Source organism: Pristis pectinata, chromosome 30 (assembly GCF_009764475.1).
Source record: "Pristis pectinata isolate sPriPec2 chromosome 30, sPriPec2.1.pri, whole genome shotgun sequence".
Taxonomy (NCBI): domain Eukaryota; kingdom Metazoa; phylum Chordata; class Chondrichthyes; order Rhinopristiformes; family Pristidae; genus Pristis; species Pristis pectinata.
The window spans coordinates 7847851-7872476 of NC_067434.1; the positions used below are offsets into that span (position 1 = coordinate 7847851).

Genomic DNA, 24626 nt, shown 5'->3' on the forward strand with positions numbered 1-24626 from the left:
ATGTTCTGTTCCTCCAGTGTAAGCTGGCAGAGCAGTCTGAGCTGGGATGAAAGGTGCCATAAGCCATGTTTCTTTCCTCAGATTCCTGTTAAATCAGGGGGTAGCTGGTTGGAGTAGAGCATGTTGGAGTGCACTGTGGGGTGTATGTTGTGATGCATGGAGGAAGGGGTTGTGGGTGGGGTGGGGTAGGGTGTTATGGTGTATGTTTGCAGACGGCTTCCCCTCTGGTGTGTGTTATGATCATCCTCAGATTTGGTTTCACTGGTAGCTGCCACGTGTGTTTTTCATTGCCCTTAAGTTTAAACTGGTGCTGTCTTGGAGCTTGACGTAAATATCCAGTTTTCTAAAGAGGGTGTAAAATAGAGTCACAGAGGGACACAACATGGAAACAGGCCCTTTGGCTATCTTTGTCATGTGCCACCCAAGTTGTTCAAGGTGTAGTCATGTGGATATATTAGTGGGGAAGGGTGGAATTGAGGTGGTTTGTGGGCAGCATAACAATTGCATTAAAAGATTAGGGGCTAAATTGTATAAAGGTTGAGGGTTAGTGCTATGATGTATTTGATGAGGGGGGAAGTTAAATTTCCCCTTGTTATTCTAATTCCAAGATCCTTGGTTTCATTGACTGGAATTTTGATTTGGCCCACACCTCATTGCCCTCTGTCTAACTCCATTTGCTTCTATCCAACCAGACTGGGGTTATGATGGAGGGTTAAGGTTAAATATCCAGTTTCTACAAGAGGGTATGTTATTGAGGCAGCAATTATCCTTAGTGTCATCAACACACACAGAATGCTGGAGGAACTCAGCAGGTCAGGCACCATCTAGGGAGGGAAATAAACAGTCAATGTTTCAGGTCGAGACCCTTCATCAGGACTGGAAGGGAAGAGGGCAGAAGCCAGAATAAGGAGGTCGGGGGAGGGGGAGGAGTACAGGCTGGCAGGTGATAGGTGAGTCCAGGTGAGGGGGGGAAGGTAGGTGGGTGGGGGAGGGGGGATGAAAGGGAGTGATGTAAGAAGCTGGGGGGTGATGGGTGGAAGAGGCAAAGGGCTGAAGAATAAGGAATCCAGTAGGAGTGGACAGAAGACCATGGAATAAAGGGAAGGAGGTGAATAGGAATCAGGTAGTTATGGTGAGGATCCAATGGGAATTGTAGTGTGACGTAATTGGGAGGCTAATGTGCAGCCTAAGAGTCTATGTATGGGATTTGTTTAGGCACGTCATCTTTAATCTGTAGAAGGGTATGGGGTATATTGGATCACTATTAGAGACTAATTTCATTTAATTGTTTTTCAAAGTCAGAGTCGAGTTTATTGTCATATGCACAAGTACAGGTGTGCACAGGTGCAATGAAAAACTCACTTGCAGCAGCATCACAGGCACATAGCATTAGAGACACAACATTCACAAGAAAAACATAAATTAAACAAAATTATACAAGAAGGGACACAATTTGAGCAAAAAGAAACAAAGTCCATTGTAGTGCAAGCGGCCAAATTGGTCATGGTGTTGCTGTACTGAGGTAGTGATTAGGGTTGTGCAAGTTGGTTCAAGAACTGAATGGTTGAAGGGAAGTGGCTGTTCCTGAACCTGGTGGTGTGGGACTTCAGGCTTCTGTACCTCCTGCCTGATGGTAGCTGCGAGAAGATGGCATGGCCCAGATGGTGGGGATCTTTGATGATGGATGTTGCCTTCTTGAGGCAGCGCCTCCTGCAGATACTGCCAGTGGTGGGGAGGGATGTGCCTGTGATGTATTGGGCAGAGTCCAGTAGTCTCTGCAGCTTCTTGTGTTTCTCTGCATTTGAATTGTCATACCAGACCATAACGCAAGCAGTCAGGATACTTTCAACAGTACATAAGTAGAAGTGTTCGGTGACAAGCCAAATCTCTTTAACCTTCTAAAAAAAGTAAAGATGATGGCACGCCTTTTAAATTGTCAAAATTTCAAATTTAACTTCAAAAGAAATAAGAAACAAGTGTTTAAAATGCTCTAAAATACTAAGAATTTTAAACTATATTTTGAAGTAAAATAAATTAACCTGGGCACCTACTTTTTCCCACATGATGAGTGAACCTAACGAGTGCAGTCATTGCTGAATGCCATCCTCCCTCATGAGGCTGATGGCAATGTGAAGAGCATCCAAATCCATCCAGGTTTGCTCCACTGTCAGACTTGGTGGTGAGTTCACTGACTGAGCAGAAGGATCAGCATCTGACTGCCCTCTCATCTCAGTCTTTCTCCTTTCACAATGCATACACAAATCCAAGACAAACTGCAGCCCAAATGGCCAAAGCTGATGGTTCCTACTGGAACCTCAAGGCATCAGTCATCTTGATTTGACCAACTGTGATGCATCTCATAGAAACGCAGAGAACCATTCACTCCTCCATTCAGTCAGATTCCAGCCTGACTGTAATTTAACTGTTTACCTGCTTAGAAACATAGAAAACCTACAGCACATACAGGCCCTTCAGCCCACAAAGTTGTGCTGAACATGTCCCTAGCTTAGAAATTACTAGGCTTACCCATAGCCCTCTATTTTTCTAAGCTCCATGTACCTATCCAAAAGCCTCTTAAAATACTCCATCATATCCACCTCCACCACCGTTGCCAGCAGCCCATTCCATGCACTCACCACTCTCTGAGTAAAAAACTTACCCCTGACATCTCCTCTGTACCTACTCCCCAGCACCATAAACCTGTGTCCTCTTGTGGCAACCATTTCAGCCCTGGGAAAAAGCGTCTGACTATCCACAGGATCAATGCCTCTCATCATCTTATACATATTCTTCACCTACATATTCTTCAATATCCTTGCCCACTAAAGAACTATTAACCAGATTTTGAATTCGTAATTTGATCTCCCCAACCTCCTTTTGGAAGGGGAGTTTCAGATTTCCTCTGCACTTTGTGTGATGTGTTTCCTAGTATCACCCACAAAAATTTGCTCTGGATTCTGACATTAACTTTTGATCTGTTTCTAGGTATGACCTTGGGGCATTTGATATGATTGAGGAAGACATATCAGTTCTTCAGTGTCAGAATGGTGGATCAGATTACACTAAGGAAGAACTTTCCTGTTGAAGGGGCTGTTTGTGTGCAGACTGGAGATAGGATAAAGAACTTTGGAGTTACCTATTCAGTACTTTCCCCAATATTTTGATTGGGGTGGGGTGAGTCCTCTGGGTTTAGTGTTTTCATCCAGGATATATATCTCACTAGTCTCTAAGAAGCTTCCTAACACAAAAAACAAAGTTGGAAGAACAGACCAGACCAGACCATCTTTTGAACAAATTTGAGCACTAGATCACTCAGAATTTCAATCATCCTCTGAGTATTAATCCTGAGCTAAGAACAGGAATATCAAGTTTCTAGTTCCTCATTATTTGGTTGCAGTTGCAAAGGACCTTGGTGAGATTACACCAGGAATACTGTGCACAGTTTTGGTCTCCTTACCAAGAAAGGATGTACTTTCCAGAGAGGAGTTTAGTAAAGATTCACTAGGCTGGTTGTAGGAATGGTGGATTTTCTATATGAGGAGTGTAGCCAGGAACCATGGCGGCCACAGAAGTGGGCCCTTTTGGCCCATCTTGTCTATGCTGACTGTGATGCCTATCTACGCTAATCCCATTTGCCCGCATTAGGCCTGTATCCCTCCATGCGTTTCCTATCCATCTACCTGTTCAAGTGCCTTTTAAACATTGTAATTGTTTCTGCCTTTACCACCTTTTCTGGCAGCTCATTCCAGATATTCACCACCCTCTATGTGAAAAACTTACCCCTCAAATCTACTTTAAATTTGTTCCCTCTCAAGTTAATCCTGTGCCCTCTAGTTTTAAACTGCCCTGCCCAGGGAAAAAAATTCTGACTATCTATCCTATCTATGCCTCTCCTAATGTTATAAACCTCTGTAAGGTTACCCTCAGCCTCCTATATTCCAATGAGAATAAACCCCAGCCTATCTTACCTCTCCATATAACTACAGCCCTCCATTCCAGGCAACATCCTGGTGAATCTCATCTGCACTCTATTGCTACTACATCCTCCCTGTAGTGTGGTGACCAGAACTGCACACAATACTCAATGTTTTGTACAACTGAACATAACATCCCAACTCTTATACTCAATGCCACAGCCTATGAAGGCAAGCGTACCAAAGGCAAACATACCAAATGCCTTTTTCACTACGCTATCCGCCTGTGCTACTACTTTCAGGGACCTATGGACTTGTACCCCATGATCTCTCTGTACATCAACACTCCTAAATGTCCCTGCCATTTACTCTATGTCCTACCAGAATTTGATTTCCCAAAATGCAGATCCTGAAGACCCACACTCAATGTTACAGGAACAGCTTCTTCCCCTCCACCATCAGATTTCTGAATGGTCCATAAACCCACGAACGCTACCTTGTTATTCCTCTTTTGCACTACTTATTTGTTTTTGTAACTTATAGTAATTTTTATGTCTTTATGTCTTGTTCTGTACTGCTGCTGCAAAACAACAAATTCCACAACATATGTCAGTGATAATAAACCTGATTTTAATTCCGATTCCATTTGTGTGGATTAAATTCCACCTGCCACTGCTCTGCCCAACTTTCCATCTGATCTATGTCCTGCAGAATCCTTAGACAACCTTCTTCAAACAATCCACCACTTTTGTGTTGTTTGCAGACTTGCTAATCAACAGGGGGTTTAGATGGGGAGGAATTTGTAAAATGCATTCAAGAAGGTTTTCTGAAGCAGTATGTAGATAGTCCTACCAGGGAGGCGGCTGTACTAGACCTTATTTTAGGAAATGAGGACAGGCAAGTGATTGAAGTGTCTGTGGAGAAACCCCTTGAGAACAGTGACCATAGTTCAGTGAGTTTGAAGGTAGTCATGGGAAAAGCTGAAGTTGGTGCTCAGTTCAGGGCTCTAAACTGGAGGGAGGCAGATTTCAATAGTGTCAGACAGGACCTGGGAGAGGCAGATTGGGAGCAGTTGCTAGGTTATTCCTCAGTGCACAGCTACATGTAACGCATGAGATAAACGATAGGGGCATAAAAAAAAATCTTCATTCTTAATGTTGTTGTAACAATAAAGCTTTATGGAACCAATGTCATTCAGTTAGTGGGTTAGGAGTCTGTTTTCCAATTGGCCATTGAAGCATCATTGAGGATGGACATGTAGGCTGACCAATGGCCAGAGTGTGGTTTAGGATGGTTGCAGTAACTTGCAGGAATTGCTTTCAACTGATGCTGGCCACCAAACCAGGTCATTTTGGTCAGATCACTGCTGTCAACATAACCATCCTTCAGGACAAATAAACACTACAAGAGAAAAAGGTAACTTGAAGAAAAAATGGAAAGGTGCTACTTCACCAAGAACTATTTCAATGATTGGAAATGATACCCTGGAGCACTTTGGAGTGGAGGGACAAATTAAGTCAATTATGTTCCAACAGTACATCTGTGTGCAGTCACTCCACTGCTTTGCACACCCCACCCATGCTTGGCATTGCATCAGGTGAATTGCTACCTACGTGTCTGCTGTGGATGAGAAGTGAGGGAAAGGAAGAACACAGCATTCGACATCTGCAGAATCGAGGTATAAGGAGCAGTTTGCTGAGCTGGATGAGACAGTCATGGAGAATTCATGATGCTGACATATTTTTCAGTGATACACTGTCTGGAGCTTCAGAAACAAGCAAGGGATTTCAACATGAGGTACCAGGAAGTGGTTTTGACAAATCTTCCAGATAAGGCTGAATATGAGACAGACAGCACGTACCACATGTGCACATATCACAAAGGAAAACCACAGATATGCGGATTTACTTCTAGTTCTGTTTCATGAATTTTTTTCATGTGAAGCCTTCTAACATGGTCAAATATCCCAAATTCCAATAATCCGGCATGCTTGAGATTTTGATGGTGCTAGATTAACAGATTTTCTGGACAATTAGCTGTCATTCGATATTAATACACTGACACTTTTATTCACTTTTCTTAGATGCTACACAATATTATGATAATTTTTCTAGTGAACCAGGTAAGTTTAAATGGAGCACTGGAAATGGGACAGTGGGAGCGAGGGAACCAAGGCTTAGTTTAAAGAGATCTTGAGGTTCAAGTCCATAGCTCCCTGAAAGTAGCCGCATAAGTAGATGGATTGATAAAGGTGTATAGCATGCTTGCCTTTACTGGTTGGGGCATTGAGTATAAGAGTAAGGAAGTCATGTTGCAGCTGTATAAAACTTTGGTTCAGGCACACTTAGAGTATTGTGTGCAATTCTGGTTGCCGCATTACAGAAAGGGAGCAGAAGAGGTTTACTAGGATGCTGCCTGGATTAGAGGCTATGAGCTATAAGGAGAGGTTAGATAAACTTGGGTTGTTTTCTTTGGAAAATCAGAGGTTGGGGGGGGGGGGCACCGTATGGAAGTTTATAAGATTGCGAGAGGAATAGATAGGGTAGACAGTCAGACTCTTTATACCAGGGTAGAAATGTCAAGTACTAGAGGACATGCATTTAAGGTGAGTTTGCAGGGTAAGGCACCAGAAACATGACTAGTTAACCATACTGAGACTAGTTAGACATTTCCCGGATTAACCAGAGCAGTGAGGTTGGTATCTTGTCTGTTACCAGCAGTGTTACTAACTTGCATTAACCAAACTTGTACCTAGTTCTTCTAACAACCAGCCCAATGATGTATCAGGTTGATTAGAGTATTGGGCACCAGAAATACTACTGATAATGATTAACTAGAATAAGATGACAACAATTTCATTAACCATCTCTAACCTAAGTAACAAAAACTTCCTGTATCAACCACATCATTAATGATCAGTTGGAGGAATAGTTGCCAGTAACTTTAAAAGACCAAGGATAACTTGAATAAGTTGGGGCATCAGCATCCTTACTTGTTGCCTTCATCAATGTAGTAGACATTTCCAGTAATGTCAGGATCTATTGTTATAGAGCTGTACAGCATGGAAACAGGTCTTTTGGCCCAATTTGTCCATGCCAGCCAAGTTGCCTGCCTGAGCTAGTCCTATTTCCCTGCATTTGGCCCATAAGCCTTTAAACCTTTCCTATCCATGAACCTCTCCACGTGTCTTTTAAACATTGTAGCATCAGAGAAATGTGAACAGTTTATATCTCATTAATTAGAACAAAAAAATAAGTAGGTAAGCAAGTTGTGAGGAGGATCCAAGCGGTTTAGGTTCGCATTGAATAAAAGTTCACAGTGGGTAAAAAGTTAGTGAACCGAGTATAATGTGGGGAAATACCAAGTTTGTTTTGAAAAGAGGAGCAAGAGCGGTATTATTTAAATGAGGGAAAATTGTGAAAAGCTGCAGCACAAGGGGATGGGGGGGGATCCTTATGCACAAAATGGACTAAGCTAGAAAATAATTGCAGTAGCTAATAGGGAAGGCTAAATGTTAACCTTTAATTCAAGGGTGTGGAAATATAAAAGTAGGGAAGTCTTACTGCAAATGTATAAGGCACTACTGAGACCACAATGTAGAGTACTGTGATCAGTCATGGTTCCTCTATTTCAGGAAAGGTTATTACATTAATGATCCTGGGTATGGAGGGATTGCCAGGTGAGGGAAGGTTGGACAGGTTGGCTCTGTGGTCATTGGGTCTTAGAAGATCTCACTGAGGTGGTCTTACTGAGGAATGTAAGATTCTTAGGAGAGGTTAGACAGGGTAAATACTAGGATGTTCCTCTTTTGAGAGTACCCAGAACCAGAGACCATTGTGTCAGAATAAGGGGATGCCTATTTAAGACTGAGATGAGGCACCATTTTTGAGGGTTGAATGTTTGGAACACCTTGTCACCAAGGTCTATGGGGGACGGAGTCCTTGTGTAGCGGTTAGCGCGATGCTATTACAGCGCCAGCCATCGGGGTTTGATTCCCGTCGCTGTCTGTAAGGAGTTTGTACATTCTCCCCGTGTCTGCGTGGGTTTCCTCCGGATGCTCTGGTTTCCTCCCACATTCCAAAAATGTACGGGTAGGTTAATTTGGGTTTAAAATGGGCGGCACGGACTCGTTGGGCCGGAAGGGAATTGTTACCACGCTGTAAATAAAATCCAAATTTAAAAAAAATTTTAGAAAGTGTTTCTATACAGAGTGGTGGGTGCCAGGAACGGGCTGCCAGGGCTAAGGATGAAAGCAGATAAGATAGTGGTGTTTCAGAGGCTGTTAGACACATGAACCTGCAGGGAATGGAGGGATATGGATCATATGCAGGCAGAAAAGATTTAGTTTAATTCGGCATCGTGTTTGGTGCAGACATCCGTGCACCAGCCTGTTCCTGTGTTATACTGTTCCATGTTCTATGGAAGAGATAGTAGGAACCGGAAGCCAGTGAGCGTGAGGAACGGGAACCGAGGGCACGGTGAGCGCAAGGGAGAGCAGGAGCCGGGGCCCCGCAAAGTCAGAAGGTAGTGCAGCAACATGCCGAACCATTGGGATTTCTAAATGGTTGGTTCGTGGATTATCGGTTTTACGGTATCAGACAAAAATCAACACATTATGAGGTACTAGGATTAATGATCAAAAGCATGATCAATTGGTTTTAAGCAGCGACATTGAGGAAAGTATTGAACAAATTTGAAGCTTTGTTTTAGACAAGGACTGGGAGGTCTTCTGATGGGCATCTTCAAAGTTCTGAAGAGGTTTAGGACAGATGTAAATATTTCCACATTTGAGAGAAAAATGCATCTTTTCCACAAGCTGCCCAAAATGGATGGTTCCAGTTCAAGAAGTTAATAGTTGTCACGACATTGATGCCCTACCAGTGGTGCACCAGATGGCAATAACAAATAAAGTATGATGCATACCTACCATTGGAGATTTATGACAGTTTGATTGATGTAATGTCAGCAAGATGCATTGAGACACACTATGTTTATCCCCAGAAGCAGAAGTTTATTTGTGGCAGCTCACAATTGTTTCTACAAACCGAATTGTCTGTTTGTGAGATTACCACATTGTTGCAGAGCAGGGACACTATGCAACTCCCCAGTTCTATTGGATGACAATATGAACTACACAGACAAGGGGAGAACCACATTCTTAAAGATGTATTAAACTCTGTTCCTGCCTTTCAAAAAAAAGTTATACATTTATCATTATACACATTTAATAAACAACTAAATATCAAAACTTGAGAAAATCAGGAAGAATTTGAAGGAAGTTTTGGTGCTGAATCAACTTTTTTCCTGTGTTGTTCTGGATTTGAACTCAAAGGTTCTGTTTCTCTGTTCAGCTGGCTTGGATTTGGGTTTCTGAAATCTTAACTGGATCCAAGTCAGGTATAACTTTGTAATTGAGAAGTTCACCCCACTCACACTTCATCTCAAGCAGAGTTCATTTCATCTACACAAACCTCTGAATTTGTCACCAATTTCAACCAAATCTCAGTCTCATAAACTTCTACTGTAGTTCCTGTCTGCCACTTATGTGAGCTTAATTTGCTAGTTGGATTAAGAATATAAAAACATTAGCTTTGCTCTTGAAACTGCTTATTAATGTCATAGTAGATAAGGAAGTAAAACTTAGTAAGTCAACGCAGGAATAGACCACGTGGCCCCTTGTGCTCTACCATTCAAGACAACCTTGGCTGATTTTTTATAGCACCACTTCCTGCGCTAGCCCATAACCTCACTTCCCTTGATATCCAAAAATCTATCAGTCTCTTTCCTGAATATAAGCAGCTGAGCCTCCAGAGCCCACTCAAAAGATTCTTCTCATTTCTTCCCCAAGTGGCTGACCCATTATTTTGTGACTGACCTTTGATTCCAGACACCCTGACCAAGGGAAACATTGTTCCTGTATCTACTATGTCAGGTCCTGCAAGAATTTTGTATCTCTCAGTGAAATTACACTTCATACTTCCAAAGTCAGGAGAATATAGGCCCAGTCTGCTTAACCCCTCCTCATGAAACAAACCTGATCCCACAAATCAATCTGTAGAAATGCCTCTGCACTCCCTCTATTGCAAGCATATCCTTTCATTGGCCGGGAGACCAGACCTGTACATAGTGGACCCACTGGCTATCAATCTTCCCAAAATTTCATTGATTCAAGTGTTTCCCTCAGACTGAATGACACGGAATGTAATCCCGTATGAAAGAAACGAGAGAGAAAATGTGGAAATGTTGAACAGTTAGCCTAATATCTGTAGTAGGGAAATGCTGGAATCTATTATTAAGGAAATGGTTACAGGAGATTTAGAAAAATATACAAGGTATTTTCTGATACCAGATCCTCTACCTGTAACATTAACTCAGATTTTTCTCTCTCTACAGATGCTGCCTGATCATTTCAAGCAGTTGCATCTCATGGCCCCACCATGTTGCATTTCCTTTGTCTAATTTCCCTTACCATCTTACTCCTTATACTCTCTCCAGACACCATCTTACTCCTTATACTCTCTCCAGACAAACCAGCTACAATTGCCTCTGTGAGACATCATGAAGGCAACCTAGTATGATAAGATGGACTCTTGATCTAATAATCTACCTCGTGACCTTGTACCTCATTGTCCACTTGCACTGCACCTTCTCTGTCACTGTAATACTTTATTCTGCATTGACCCCACCTACCTGGGTCATTCTCCCTTCTCTCCTCTTCCATCAGGTAGAAGATACAGGAGCCTGAGGGCACGTACCACCAGGCTTAAGGACAGCTTCTACCCCACTGTGATAAAACTAATCGAAAGCCATTTACTTAGCTGATCAAGATCACCCTGTAATTTTTGATAACCTTCTTCACTGTCTACGTACCACCTATTTTAGTATCATCCATAAACTTACTAACCACACCTTGCACATTCACATCCAAATTGTTTATATAAATAACAATGAAGGTCCCAGCACTGATCCCTGTGGCACACTGTTGTCCAAGAAACAACCCTCGACCATCACTCTCTGCTTCCTACTGTCGAGCCAATTACAAATCCAATGAGCTCTCTCTCCCTGGATCCCATGCGATCTATCAATCCAGACTAGCCTGCCATGCAGGACCTTGTCAAAGGCCTTGCTAAAGTACACATAGACAACGTCCACTGCCCTACCCTCACCTATCCATTTGGTTATCTTTTTGAAAAATTTTAAGAGAATTAAAGCCATGCTGACTATCCCTAATTAGACCATGCCTATCCAAATGATGATTGATCCTGTCCCTCAGAATCCCCTCCAGTAACCTACCCACCACTGATGTCAGACTCACCAGCCTGTAGTTCCCTGGCTTGTCTTTGCTGCCCTTCTTAAACATTAGCCATCTCCTGGAACTTCACCAGTGGCTAAAGAATAAGCAAATATCTCTGCAAGGGCCTCGACAATTTCTTCCCTTGCATCCCACTAAGTCCGAGATGCACTCGGTCTGGCCCTGGGGATTTATCCACTTCAATGCGGCCCAAGGCCGCCAATACCTCCTCCCAAGTAATTCATATGTGGTCCAAGACATCATCACTCAGTTCTTTCACATTCATCATTTGTGTGTGCTCATAATGACCTTTGGCCTAAATATTTTATCCTGAAGTATTACATATTGCCACTCTAAAACCCCACTTAAAACACCCCAGATCGCACAATATTGTACTCGATTGTCTAGTTGTTCTGTGACACTGATTGTGTAACAGTTTTATTTTCTGTACGTTGAGAGGATGGACAGAATTTGACCAACATTTATTCATATACACTTTTCAACACTGGGCTTATCTACTCCTTGCCTGTAATTTCTTGTAGGTTCTCAGCCATTGCATTTAACATTTCATCCTATTTCTACTTGCAACAGAGTTCCCACGAGAGAACAGCATACTGTTTGGAACCCCTATACTTGATTGTCTAGTTGTTCTGTGACAGAAGGATGCCCATGTGTGCCATTATTGTTACTGCTATAATAATTCGCACTGATTTGGGACTTAATATCACCATCTGTGGCTTGTGACCAGATACTAAGGTAAAGGATCTGGATGCTAAAAACCTGGTGGAATTTCTTGATTCCAAACTTGACTTATTTATAACTGTGCTTGCAAGTTATGTGTGAGAAGCAAAAGCAAAGATTTCTCTTGCCCATCATCAGCAACAATGCTTATTACTGCACTTATACTGGAACTTATCACATTCCAATTTTGACTCACACATAGTGTTATAATGAACAAAGAGAGCTTCAGTTAATAAGCCCTTGTTCCATTCAACCCAAGCACCACATTACTTTCTGCTCTGTATCATTTCACATCCTTTTTCAACAAATGATGCAACAGAATGACCATGTGTCATACTGGCCTGTCAATAGGAATGACCTGAACTCTGTAATATTTTCAGTCTTTGGTCCACTGATGACCTCTACTTGTTCCTTCATTGGCACCAGACTTCCAAACAAGGTGCATGGCCTTTATTATTGAGAGCAGATGTCTTACTGCAATTACATAGGATCCTATCCACCTGTTCAATCCGGATAAGTATGAGGTGGTACACTTTGGAAGGGCAAACTCCAAGGCGGAGTACAAGGTAAATGGCAGGATTTCTGGATAGTATAGAGGAGCAGAGGGATCTGGGGGTTCATATCCACAGATCACTGAAAGCTGCCTCGCAGGTGGATAGGGTAGGTTACATAGACTATACATGAGGGTTGTGGTGGAGGGAGTGCATTCAGATTGGAGGGCTGTGACTAGTGGTAGGTCCGATTAAAGACAAAGGTAGGAGGATGTGCCTGGAAGCTGTGGAAGTGGGTGAGGTTCTCAATGAATACTTCTCTTCAGTATTCACCAAGGAGAGGGGTCTTGATGATGCTGAGAACAGTGTAGGTGAGGGTAATGTTCTGGAGTATGAAGATATTAAGAGAGAGGATGTGATGGAGTTGTTAGAAAATATTAGGACAGATAAGTCCCCGGGGCCTGACGGAATATTCCCCAGGCTGCTTCGTGAGGCGATGGAGGAGATTGCTGAACCGTTGGTTAGGATCTTTGAGTCCTCGTTGTCAATGGGGATGGTACCGGAGGATTGGAGGGTGGTGAATGTTGTCCCCTTATTCAAAAAAGGTAGTAGGGATAGTCCAGGGAATTACAGACCAGTGAGCCTTACGTCTGTGGTGGCTAAGCTGTTGGAAAGAATTCTAAGAGATAGGATCTATAAGCACTTGGAGAAACATAGACTGATTAGGGACAGCCAGCATGGTTTTGTGAAGGGAAGATCTTGCCTCACAAGCCTGATAGGGTTCTTTGAGGAGGTGACCAGGAAGATTGATGAGGGTAGTGCAGTGGATGTGGTCTACATGGGTTTTAGTAGGTGTTTGACAAGGTTCCGCATGGTAGGCTTCTTCAGAAGGTCAGAGGCCAAGGGATCCGGGGAAGCTTGGCTGTCTGGATTCAAAATTGGCTAGCTTGTAGAAAGCAGAGGGTTGTGGTGGAGGGAGTGCATTCAGATTGGAGGGCTGTGACTAGTGGTGTCCCGCAGGGATCGGTTCTGGGACCTCTGCTTTTTGTGATATTTATTAACGACTTAGATGAGGGGGTGGAAGGGTGGGTTAGCAAGTTTGCAGATGACACAAAGATTGGTGGTGTTGTGGATAGTGTGGAGAGCTGTCAAAGCTTGCAGAGGGATATTGATAGGATGCAGAGCTGGTCTGACAAGTGGCAGATGGAGTTCAATCCAGAGAAGTGTGAGGTGGTACACTTTGGAAGGACAAACACCAAGGTGGAGTACAAGGTAAATGGCAGGATTCTGGACAGTGTAGAGGAGCAGAGGGATCTGGGGGTTCATATCCACAAATCACTGAAAGTTGCCTCGCAGGTGGATTGGGTAGTTAAGAAAGCTTATGGGATGTTAGCTTTCATAAATCAGAGAATTGAGTTTAAGAGCCGCGAAGCGATGATGCAGCTTTACAAAACTCTGGTTGGGCCACACTTGGAGTACTGTGTCCACTTCTGGTCGCCTCATTATAAGAAGGATGTGGAGGCGTTGGAAAGGGTGCAGAGGAGATTTACCAGGATGCTGCCTGGATTGGAGAGTATGGATTATGGGGAGAGATTAAAGGAGCTAGGGCTGTTCTCATTGGAGAGGAGGAGGATGAGGGGAGACATGATAAGAGGTATACAAGATATTGAGAGGAATAGAGTGGACAGCCAGCGCCTCTTTCCCAGGGCGCCAATGCTCAAAACAAGAGGACATGGCTTTAAGGTATTGGGTGGGAAGTTCAAGGGTGATGTCAGAGGGAGGTTTTTCACCCAGAGAGTGGTTGGTGCACGGAATGCGCTGCCTGGGATGGTGGTGGAGGCTGATACATTGGATAAGTTCAAGAGATTGTTAGATAAGAATATGGAGGAATTTAAGTTAGAGGGATATGTGGGAGGAAGGGGTTAGATAGTCATAGGTGTGGTTTGAAGGGTGGCACAACATGGTGGGCCGAAGTGCCTGTATTGTGCCGTATTGTTCTATGGAGACACTGAGAAAGTTGCCTGTATTCTGCAGAATTTAGTACAATGGAGGTAGTTGTGTTGACCTTACAAAATTCTGACATGCTATACAAGCTAGATGTTTCCCTTACCTGTCAAATCTAGAACCAAGGTCACAGTCTCAGAATATGGGGTAGGCCATTTAGGATTGAGAATGAGGAGAAACTCCTTTATTCATCCAGGATAGTTCATTGAGTTCAAATAGATCGATAGTTTTCTGGTATATGGTGTTAAGGCAGGAAAATGGTGCTAGAGGTAAAACAGATTGATGAATGGTAAAACAAGCCCAGATAGTTGACTCCTGATCCTTTTTAATGTACATTTCAAAACCATGCATTTGCTTTGCTTCGGCTTTACTTTGTGCTCATTTAACTTTAAAATAAGATTTTCTTCTCTGCTTATGACAATCAACAGTTCATCTTGTTTACACGGATAGTGATAGACTCCTTGCAAGATTTTATCCATTGTGTCTGGAAAACCTCGGAAAAAAGACTTGATTGCATAAGGTAAACACATGCATGTGCTGATGATCATGTACTTTTTTTGTTGATGCCCAATTGAGCACAGATATTAGGCAGGTCCAATTTTGTGAATATTTTAATCCTACTAACTCTACGTACAAGTCTTGTAAAGTGGGCAGCAGATTTTATTTCTCATCAACGTCCTGATTTAGTCCATATTTGTACCATGTCAGCCATATCACGTAGCCATATTGTTTTGTTTGCCTTGGGCACAACCGTTGTTGATGGCCACTCACGTCATTGATCTTCACTACAGCTTTTTGGTCTAGTCTATCCAGTTCCTTCACGTGAATCTCTTGGAGCAAATTGTAGTCTGGCCTTGCAGTAGACTTGCAGTAGACCTGTCTTTGATATTTTGTCACTACTTTCCAATAAAATAAAGGTGCAATTTAAAGGAATCATCACTGAAAACATTATTCAAATCCAACTTGAATGGCCTCAGCCAGTTCTTCTGCAGCAAGGCGAGATTGTTTGCATCATTTTCCACAATGATGGGGGGGGCATCACACACCGTCCATTGTGTTGCACTGTGTACTCCTTTTGCCTTGATGTCTGCAAAACCTCACCAAAGTTGGGTTTCAGTTTGGTGGAGCTTTCCATCAACAATATCATGCTGATTTGTTAGAGTATATTCACTCATTACTGATTGGTTTAGACCAGTATGAATTCACATGCCAATATACTGGCCATTAAGCAATACTTTTACTTAAAAGTCTCATCCTAATCCTAATGGTACCACATTGCTTGTAGCATTGATATGGTAAAATTTCAGTGCCTAGTTCTCTAACTGAACATCTAATCAATGAAGATCTCTTTTCTGTTGTCATTTTGATTAGCACTGAAATTGATTTTGTTTCTGGTCTTAACCTTGGATCTGCAGGCTGTCAAAATATGACCATTTGTTTGGCAAATGAAACTAGGTTAATACAAGCTAACAATTGGTAAATTATGGCATTTGCAATGATGGCAACTGACTGTACTGGTCTCACTAGTACACATTGGGCTCAGTTTTATAGCTGTGGACTTCGCAAAGGCTCTCTGCAGTGCTCACCAGTCTCTTTTGGCTGTTGAAATTTTATAGCATTCTTGGCTGACTTTTCTATCAAGCAATTGACCTGCAAGTTCAAACTTCAAGTTTTGCTTGTCAACAGATTCGATTGAATTCACTACCAGCCCACACACCCATGCATCACAAGGCTCAATTAAAAAAGGCACCAAAATTGCAATGTAAAAAGATGTTCACTAAAGTCCTCTTTTGTGTGCCATACACTTCTGCTCCAATCTCATTCAGGAGTACTGATTAAATTTCACTTTGTTTTTGTATCCCATGATATTACCTCCTCCTTCAACTTCCCAGGAAATTGTTTGCTTTATAAACCACATCCATTCATTTGATACTGAAGCCTAATGGTTTGAGGTTGCGAATACCTGCCAGGTCCTTGATACAGCCAGTTAGTGCAGCCATATTGTCCCACTGTTATTCAATAATGACACAGCTAGACACAACATGTGTAATACTTAAGTGATATCGTGGATAGACAGGAATGCATTGGAAGATGCATTTCACTGTGTTTCGATGTACATGTGACTAATAAGTATTTATATCTAAATCAAATCAGCCATGTTCCTATTGAATGCAAGAGCAACTTAAAGGGCTTCTGCTATTCATTTGTATCCTTGTATCCAAGCTAACTCCACACAGCAATCAAACCAGGTTTAAGTGTCACAACCTCTCACACATTTACTCACTGGAACAGAGGCACAGGGTGCTGAAGGTAGTGTAGCTCACAGCTCCAGTGACTTGGGTTCAATCTCAACTTCCAGTTCTGTCTGTGTGGAGTTTGCGTGTCCTTCCTGTGATTACATGAGTCTTCCCTGGTTCCCTCTCACGTTCCCAAAATGTGTGGGTTGGTAGGTTAACTAGCTCCTGTAAATTACCCATAATGGGTAGTGAAATACATGGGAGAATGGGACTGATGAGATTACTGAGAGCTGGCAGAGACTCAATGGACTGAATGGCTTTCTTGAATACCAAGAGAAAATATGGGGATCCATTGATCAGTGTGCTCAAGGGAAAGTGTCACAAGTGTGTAAACTGGAGGAACTGGGTCTGTTTCCAATTTGGTGCACAATTTCTGTAAAAGCCACATGATTTACTATTCTCTTGAAGCAGACAAAAGTTAAAGTACTGCTTCCCTGCTTGACACATTAAGTATGTAAAAAATTAAACATTCCCAGTGCTATAAAGTTTAAATTTGGCGATGAACTGCTTTTGCCTTTCTTTTGCATCATGGCCCCATCTATCCCCTCACTTGATTACACAAAGCATTTCCCGTTTGTTTTTAATATATAGTGAAAGAGAAGTCCCTTAATTACAAAATAAAATGACAGATTATAGTCTCATCATCCATTCACCTTCACTCTGCTATTTGTCAGTAAGGGAATTTTGGTTAATAAAATAGAAAGGAAATTGGACACTTATTCAGTATATTTGACCTGGCTGAGTTGGTTGATTAAAATACAGCAGCTCCTGTCCAGGTCACCAATGAAAGGTTTGATCCCCAATCTCCACAGATCAGCAATGGATTTCACTGAAGACACAAATACACCAACCATTGATACCGATTTTAATCATTTCATGTTTTGGACAATTTACTTGTATCAATGAAATTACAGCAAAATAGTGGGTTTTAGAAACAGAATTGGAGCATTTTATACAGGGAATTAATTTAAACATATCAGGTACATATATTCGAGAACAATTGTAATTTCTTGGACTGTAAAATAAACTGGAGGAGGAAAGAGGGAAACAACAGATATTTTAAAAAATATCCTCCAATACAACCATTCAAATCAATGTGATACTGAACAGAGTCAATCTTCAATGCCAAAACATACCAGTGCATGTGCATCCAACAACTCTATGGAGAATGCTTAAAAACTTCCAGAGAGAGGATGTAATAAGTGGAATAATGAGGCTATTTTCTAAACACTGGTGAATTCCTGTGAGCACTGTGGTGTGCGAAACAGTGCGGGAGTTCCTTCACATACTTCAATGACTGATATCAGACAGCGCTTGAAGTCAGAGGCTATCATACAAGCAATCACACATCAGAAACAACTTTATTTGTAAAAATGCTCCTTCTGTGTTCTCACTTTGACACTGAATCCAGACACTATATTGTTAAAATAATTGTTCACAATGGCAAACCATAAAATCACAATTGGAAAACAAAGGTCAAACCCCTGAAACTCCACATCCATCACCAGTGGAGTTAAAAAAAAATTATCAGCCATGCATGAAAGTGGGAACCGCCAAAATACCACTCATCCTTAGAAAATTTCACCTTAAAAAGTGTATCATCCACAGCTCTGTCACCATCAAGATTATTGTGCACGACAGGTTGAGATCTTTTCTCGCACATTCTCCTGACTGGTGCTGTCATTCCCTTCCTCAAGGCTTTTGTATAAAGCAATGCCACTGCTAAAGTGCAACAGCTGGGCAGCACAAGCATATGACGAGATAAAATGGAGTTTCAATTCGCCTTATTTGCGAGTGGAAAAGAAACCTTTCATTCTTCAAAGGGATATCAAATGTCAGAAACGTTCAGTCAACAGAATAACACCGTCAGAAGCTTTTATCACATAGAAATCTGCCATGAAGGCTCGTGCCAAATGACAATATAGCAGTAGCTGCGTATTGTATTCTGCTTCCAAAACTTAGTTTGGTTAAGTTCGTCGGAACAAAATTTCAGAAGCAGAGTCCAACAAGCAGCCAACTATATTACACTATTACAGAAGGCAACTGAGGACTAATTCCTACCACCCCCACCCCCATCTTTCTACTGCTCATCATCAGTAAGCACTTGGGGCTAGGGAGAGAAATAAATGTTTCTCCTAAATAATTTTTAGATCATCTTTTAATTATGACACATCATTTCAGACTCCCCCACATCATTACGTTTGCCATTTCAAACCACTTGAAGAACTCTTCAAGTTCACACCTGTTTTTTAGAGAAGACACCCAGCCTGTTCAGACTTTCCTGACTTTTAAGCTCTGGGCTCTCTGACATCATTCTTGTAGATCAAATACAGGATGGGGGGGATCTCAAACTAGTCACCCAACTCCACTAGCTGACGTTCAGCAGAGGCTGTGTTTTATTACCAGAACGCAATGAGTGACAATAAGCAAGCCAAATATTTAACTAAAATCAAAGAATCAATAGTCTCAGCCTTTTGCATTCCTTACCTCCTGTAAACTGATCATCAAAGCCAGATAATGTTTCACTTAGCTTTTAGCCAGCAATTAAAATTTTAAAATTGCAGAAATTTAGAATAGCAACACAAACTATACAAAGGTGCTCATTTAGTTGGGACTGTGCAAAGACAAGTAACTGATTCTCCAGTTCTTGACTACAGGCTGAAGAGCTGATATTTAGCCTGTTATGCTTAACTTGGTTACTCTGCTTCAAGTGAGAGTCGAGCTTTCCAAGCAATTTGACAACAGTAATGAACTATTTTGGCATTTTTTAGGCTGACTGACAAAGACACCCTTACAGCCATGGGGAAGTCACAGGTTCCAGTTTTGCTCTGTACTGAGCCTGTAGACTTGTCTGCTAAATCACTGATCGCCCTATCCTCCAATACCAGAGTACAGAAAAATCCGGAGGTAAACTTGTTGGGTCATGCTATTAGTTTTCTCCATGAAGGCAGCACCACTGAATCAGCTCTGGCTGAGGAGCCACAATGGGAGAAAGATCTTCGGATAGCGCACTGCCAAATACAATTATTTTAAGCAGCATACATTTCTTTGCTCCTTTTCACCTTTTAAAGGGGCCAGTTTGAATTACAGCACAAACTCCTCACTCGTTCCATAAAGTGGTGATTTTCCCTACTCAAGTCCCACGACATGTCTCCACAGAAATTACTAATCAATGGGCCAAGATTCTCAGTCAGGGATATCCAGCAACTGTCGAGCCACCCATCCTATGCTGTTCCTTTTATACATCCGATTGTTATCTCAGGTGTGGAAAGAGTGGACACCAAATACAGTTTATTATCCTGTAACAAATAGTCTGCAATTCACTATTCTTCATCAGAAAGGCAGGAAACAGTAAAGTGTATGAAGGCTTCAAAAAAAAACTCCTTGTTAACTATGAAGCTTTTCTCTAACAGACTGAATGTCTCAGGACAGACTGAACTGGCAGAGAGGCAAGACCCCTTACTAAAGGGTTTAGGTGGAAAGTGAGGTGGATTACCGTAAGAGGTAGAAAGGTATGTCTGGATAGGAAGTGAGGTGGGTTACCTGACTTCATAACAAAACAGAAAGGATATATTGGGTGTTTCTGAAAAGGCCTGATTGATCTCTCTTCACTTGCTCACTGACTTTTTTCCCCAATTTTTTTTTCCCTGTTTTTGGTTCAGATTCACAGCACTTATGGAATTTTGCTTTTAGTTCATTGCAGTAGCTCAAGTGCAAAGTAAAATAGATTTCCCAAGCTTTTAATCAGTTTACTGCCAGATCGCTTCTCAATTTGAAGCAGGAATAATGGTGCAAAATAAATTAGATGAAATAAAAAGACAGAAAACACCAGAAACACCCTGCAGGTCAGGCAGCACGTGTGAAGTGAGGAGTTAATATTTCAGGTTGATAACTTTTCATCAGAAGTAGAAAAAGGTCAAAATGTTACATTTCAAGCAAATACAGAGGCAGAGAAGGGTAGGGGAGGAAAGATGTACAAGTTCTGTGATATTGTTGAAAGCAAGAGAGGTCAAGTCACAGGGACATTAAAACTATAGGAGTCGCTGGCCGCATGATTAAGGTTATTATTGGTTTTAACACCATGTAGAAAATCAATGTTTGAAATGGAAGACATTTATACAAGCTATATCTGGGGTGGAGGAGACAATGTGGGAGAAGTGGAGGGAGTGCGAGACCAAGAGAGTGAGAGAGATGGGTACGGAGAAACAGGTATAGACTGAGCTAGGGGACAAGAGAGAGGTGGACAAACAAAGGCAAATAGAAAGATGGAGTGCTCCAAAAGTTAAATTATATAAGTGCAACAAAAATTACTCAAAATGATCTCATCCACTGTACAATCCCTCAGACTAATAGCAATAGGGCTTGTTTGAGGCAACAGACAGTATTCATGATTGTGCCATTACTTCACCATTTCGTGGTCTGATGCTCTGCCCTAGATTTTAGGGGACGCAGTGTAACACATAAAACACTGACCTTGTCCCATGACAAATATTAAAAGAATTTTTTGATTTTGTTTATCCAAGTGACAACAGTATTTCATCTGATGTTGTGCTTACTATCATCACATTATTATTTCAAATCATGTATTTTAAGGCCTGTGCATGTTACTGAACTCTTCACAAACACAAGCTACGAAAACCCAGACCAGCCATTTGTTAAATCCAAACGTAGAGGGCCACAGTGATAAACCTCCATATTTAAGTGCCATGCATGGAAACCAACAACACTGAGTCCAATCTTACTACTCCAACGGCAAGAGCACAGCACTTTCATTGTTTAAAAAAATAAACTTAAATCCTTTATAAATGGGTGGAAAGTGGTCTAAATACACATTCCGTGTTAAACATTTCTGGGGATAACAGACTTCCACTTTCAGAACCTTCTGTCCAACAGGCACATGGATGGTGGATACAGAAATTCACCTCAATGATTGATGGCAGCCGATTTTGAATAAGAAAAGTTTCTGTGTTACTTAAGTGCAGGCACGCAATGCTCACGGTACAGTATGCTCAGTCTCTCTCTGGCACCATTTACTTGAGGAAAGCATCGGTGAACAGTCCGCAGAAAGAGTTGATTTCTTTTTACTTTATGAGTAAGGTTGATCATATCGGCCTTTAATCATCATTCTTAATAATGGCCCGACCTAGTCAGGAAGGAAATAAATAATGAGCTTCAGCATATTGCCCAGGCAATTAGGAGCTGATGAATTATCCAAAACTGATAATGTGACATGAAAGTGCAAGCACACCCACACAATCTCTTCATAATTTCTGCATTCCATGTTGATTGCTGATCTGTTTGCCAATCCTTAATACAGGTCACTGCTGGGAAGGAATTGTTTTGCTGTGCATTTTGTTTCTCTGTTACTGCTGGTCACTTGTACAAGTGTCACTTTGACTCACTCTCACCAGAGTTATAAGATTCTGGGTGCAAGTCCCAGTGCAGGACCTTACAACAGAAACAAATTAGCACTTTATCAGACTATTCAGAGAGTGCTGCACTTTCACAGGTGCTATCTCTAGGCCGAGTTATTAAACTGAGGCTCAGTTTGTTTGCTCACATAAATGTTATTAATGTTCTCCAGAAATTGTCACTTTTTGCATTCGTTGCAGGTAAATACACAGTTTATTATTTTGCTTAGCTGACAAATAATAGTTATAGCAGCTGATTTTGTACTGAGAAACTTCAGTAAATTGTGCATGACATGACTAGAGTTGAAAATCACAAGACTGAGCAAATCAAAAAGGAGCAATTAGCCAGCATTGACGCAGTGACTTGAAAGCCCATCACAGAAAGAAGTAGAGAAAAACATAAGCAGGGCACTCGATTTTAAAAAAATTAGTATTGGACTTTGCTCAGAAAGTCATGGGTTCAAATCCTATTCCAATATTTGAGGAGACAGTCTGGCACACTAATATAAAATCAGGAAAGAGTGCCGCAGTTTGGAGATGTCAAACTGGAACATCTGTCTGCCTCTTCAAGTCAATGTAAAGGAAGCCAAGGTCCTACAAGGTTTTCTGCTGTTGACATCAGCATTCATCCTTTGAAGACTACTGGCAATTATTTAAATATTTGAATACGTTAGATATTTTAATGTAGAAATGAGAAATACTGCAGAACACAGATTGTTTTGCATTACCTGTCAGATAACAAATATGAAGCATTTTATAAACTAATACACAGAAAACAAGCTGCTTAACTGTGGCCCCCTCTACATGGTGAAAGCTGCAAGCATGACCCACTATATTCAAATAGGCAGAGAAGAGATTCATTCACGAGTGACAGAGCACGTAAATGAGGGCCTGATGTGACTGATTTCTATTAAATCAATAGTGAAGAGTTATTTACTAAAAATCAAATGGATGTTCACTGGTGCCGTTGGAGACTGGTTTTAACTAATTTGGTGGGAGATGGGGCACAGAGCTGTTTATTTGGGGCAAGAATTCCAGAGAAATATAGAAGGAAAACTGAGTTAGTCTAGCAGGCAAAGGAGCCGAGGGCATGGCAAGGCATGTGGAAGGAATGCAAAGCTAAACTGCATCTATTTTCATGCAAGGAGTCTGATTAGTAAGGCTGATGAACTTAAGAGCATTGATCACTGCAAGGAAATATGATATTGTTGCTATCAAAGAGATATTGTTGAAAGAAGGGCAGGATTGCCAACTCAGCATTCCATGGTATATAATCTTAAGACTTAGTGGTGGTTGGGGGGGTGGGGGGGGGAGCTGTAAAAGAAGTGTGGCATTGTAATACAAATTAAGAAATCCATTACTGCAGTAAAGAGGGAGAATATCCTAGAAGGCTCTGCAATTCAAGCCCTATGGGTGAAGTTTAGGAACAAAAAAAGGGACAATCGCTTTGCTGAAGAAAACTATCGGCCTTCTGAGAGTTAGCAGGAGATGAAGGAGCAAATATGTAGAAAAATCAGAGCGAGAGATACGAGTAATAGTATGGGATTCCAACTTCCCCAATATTAACTGGGGCCGCTTTAGTGTGACAGGCCTAGAGGGGGTGGAATTTTTAAAGTGTCCAGGAGAGCTTTATGAACTGGTAGGGAAGGCTCAATACCTTTGGACAGGATCTGACAAAAAAAAGGACTGGAATCATCTACTTACAGGTAGATCTACATTGGAGTCATTCAAAAACAAAACAATGAGACATCAGGGCTGATGTGTTCTAATTAAGGGTGAAAGGTACATAGAACACATCCAAGGAATCCTAGATGTCAAGGGATAGTGAGGTAAAGGGGATTAGTGTAGATAGGTACTTGATGATCAGCATGAACATGGTGGGCCAAAGGGCCTGTTTCTGTGTAGTACAACTCCAAATGGGTTTGCTAGGGTTTGAATGCACTTTACATTAATTGTTTAACATATTACAATTACTATAGAGCTATTAAAAATATACATAGAAAAATTGAAATTTGTAATCTGCTTTACCTCCTGTGGCTCTCCGAGAGCTTCTCCCAACATTTTTTCTATATTCCTCATAATTGCAACCTTCTGATGAGATTTCAATGGGTATTCAATTCTCTTTGGAGTTGGAGCACCCTTAAGATATACATACATTTAGCCACACTTTCACAAGATGTATGTTTGAAGATCTATCCAATACATCTGCAAAACCTCTCAAGCACTTTAAAGTTCAAACATTACATACTGGCAGCACCTACATAGATTACACAGGCAGAACATATTTGAAAAATATAACAATTTCTCATCTCCTGCCTGAGAAAAATGTTTCTCAGTAATTTATTAAGTGGTGAAAAAATGGTTTGTGCAGATATAATTTTAAAATGGGTGACACCAACATCTGAAAAAAGGACAAATGTGGTTTTATTTGCACTCTGCTCTTCTACAATGTATTAAACTTTTATGTGACAAATTAG

At 41.4% G+C, this 24626-nt stretch overlaps 1 protein-coding gene and 1 long non-coding RNA gene across 2 annotated transcripts in view; one reads left to right on the forward strand and one right to left on the reverse strand.

Moving 5' to 3' along the window:
* Positions 1-24626, forward strand: part of LOC127584628 (uncharacterized) — a 48562-nt gene that overhangs the window by 21110 nt on the left and 2826 nt on the right. The window contains exon 2 of the long non-coding RNA XR_007958412.1: positions 14870-14961. This is a non-coding gene — a long non-coding RNA (uncharacterized LOC127584628). The remainder of the gene's footprint in view (positions 1-14869; positions 14962-24626) is intronic.
* Positions 17584-24626, reverse strand: part of hif1an (hypoxia inducible factor 1 subunit alpha inhibitor) — a 35876-nt gene continuing 28833 nt past the window's right edge. Inside the window, exons 7-8 of the mRNA XM_052041444.1 lie at positions 24178-24288; positions 17584-21881 (exon numbers count right to left, since the gene is read on the reverse strand). Coding sequence (XP_051897404.1) covers positions 21825-21881; positions 24178-24288 — 168 coding nt within the window. The 3' untranslated portion in view covers positions 17584-21824. The remainder of the gene's footprint in view (positions 21882-24177; positions 24289-24626) is intronic.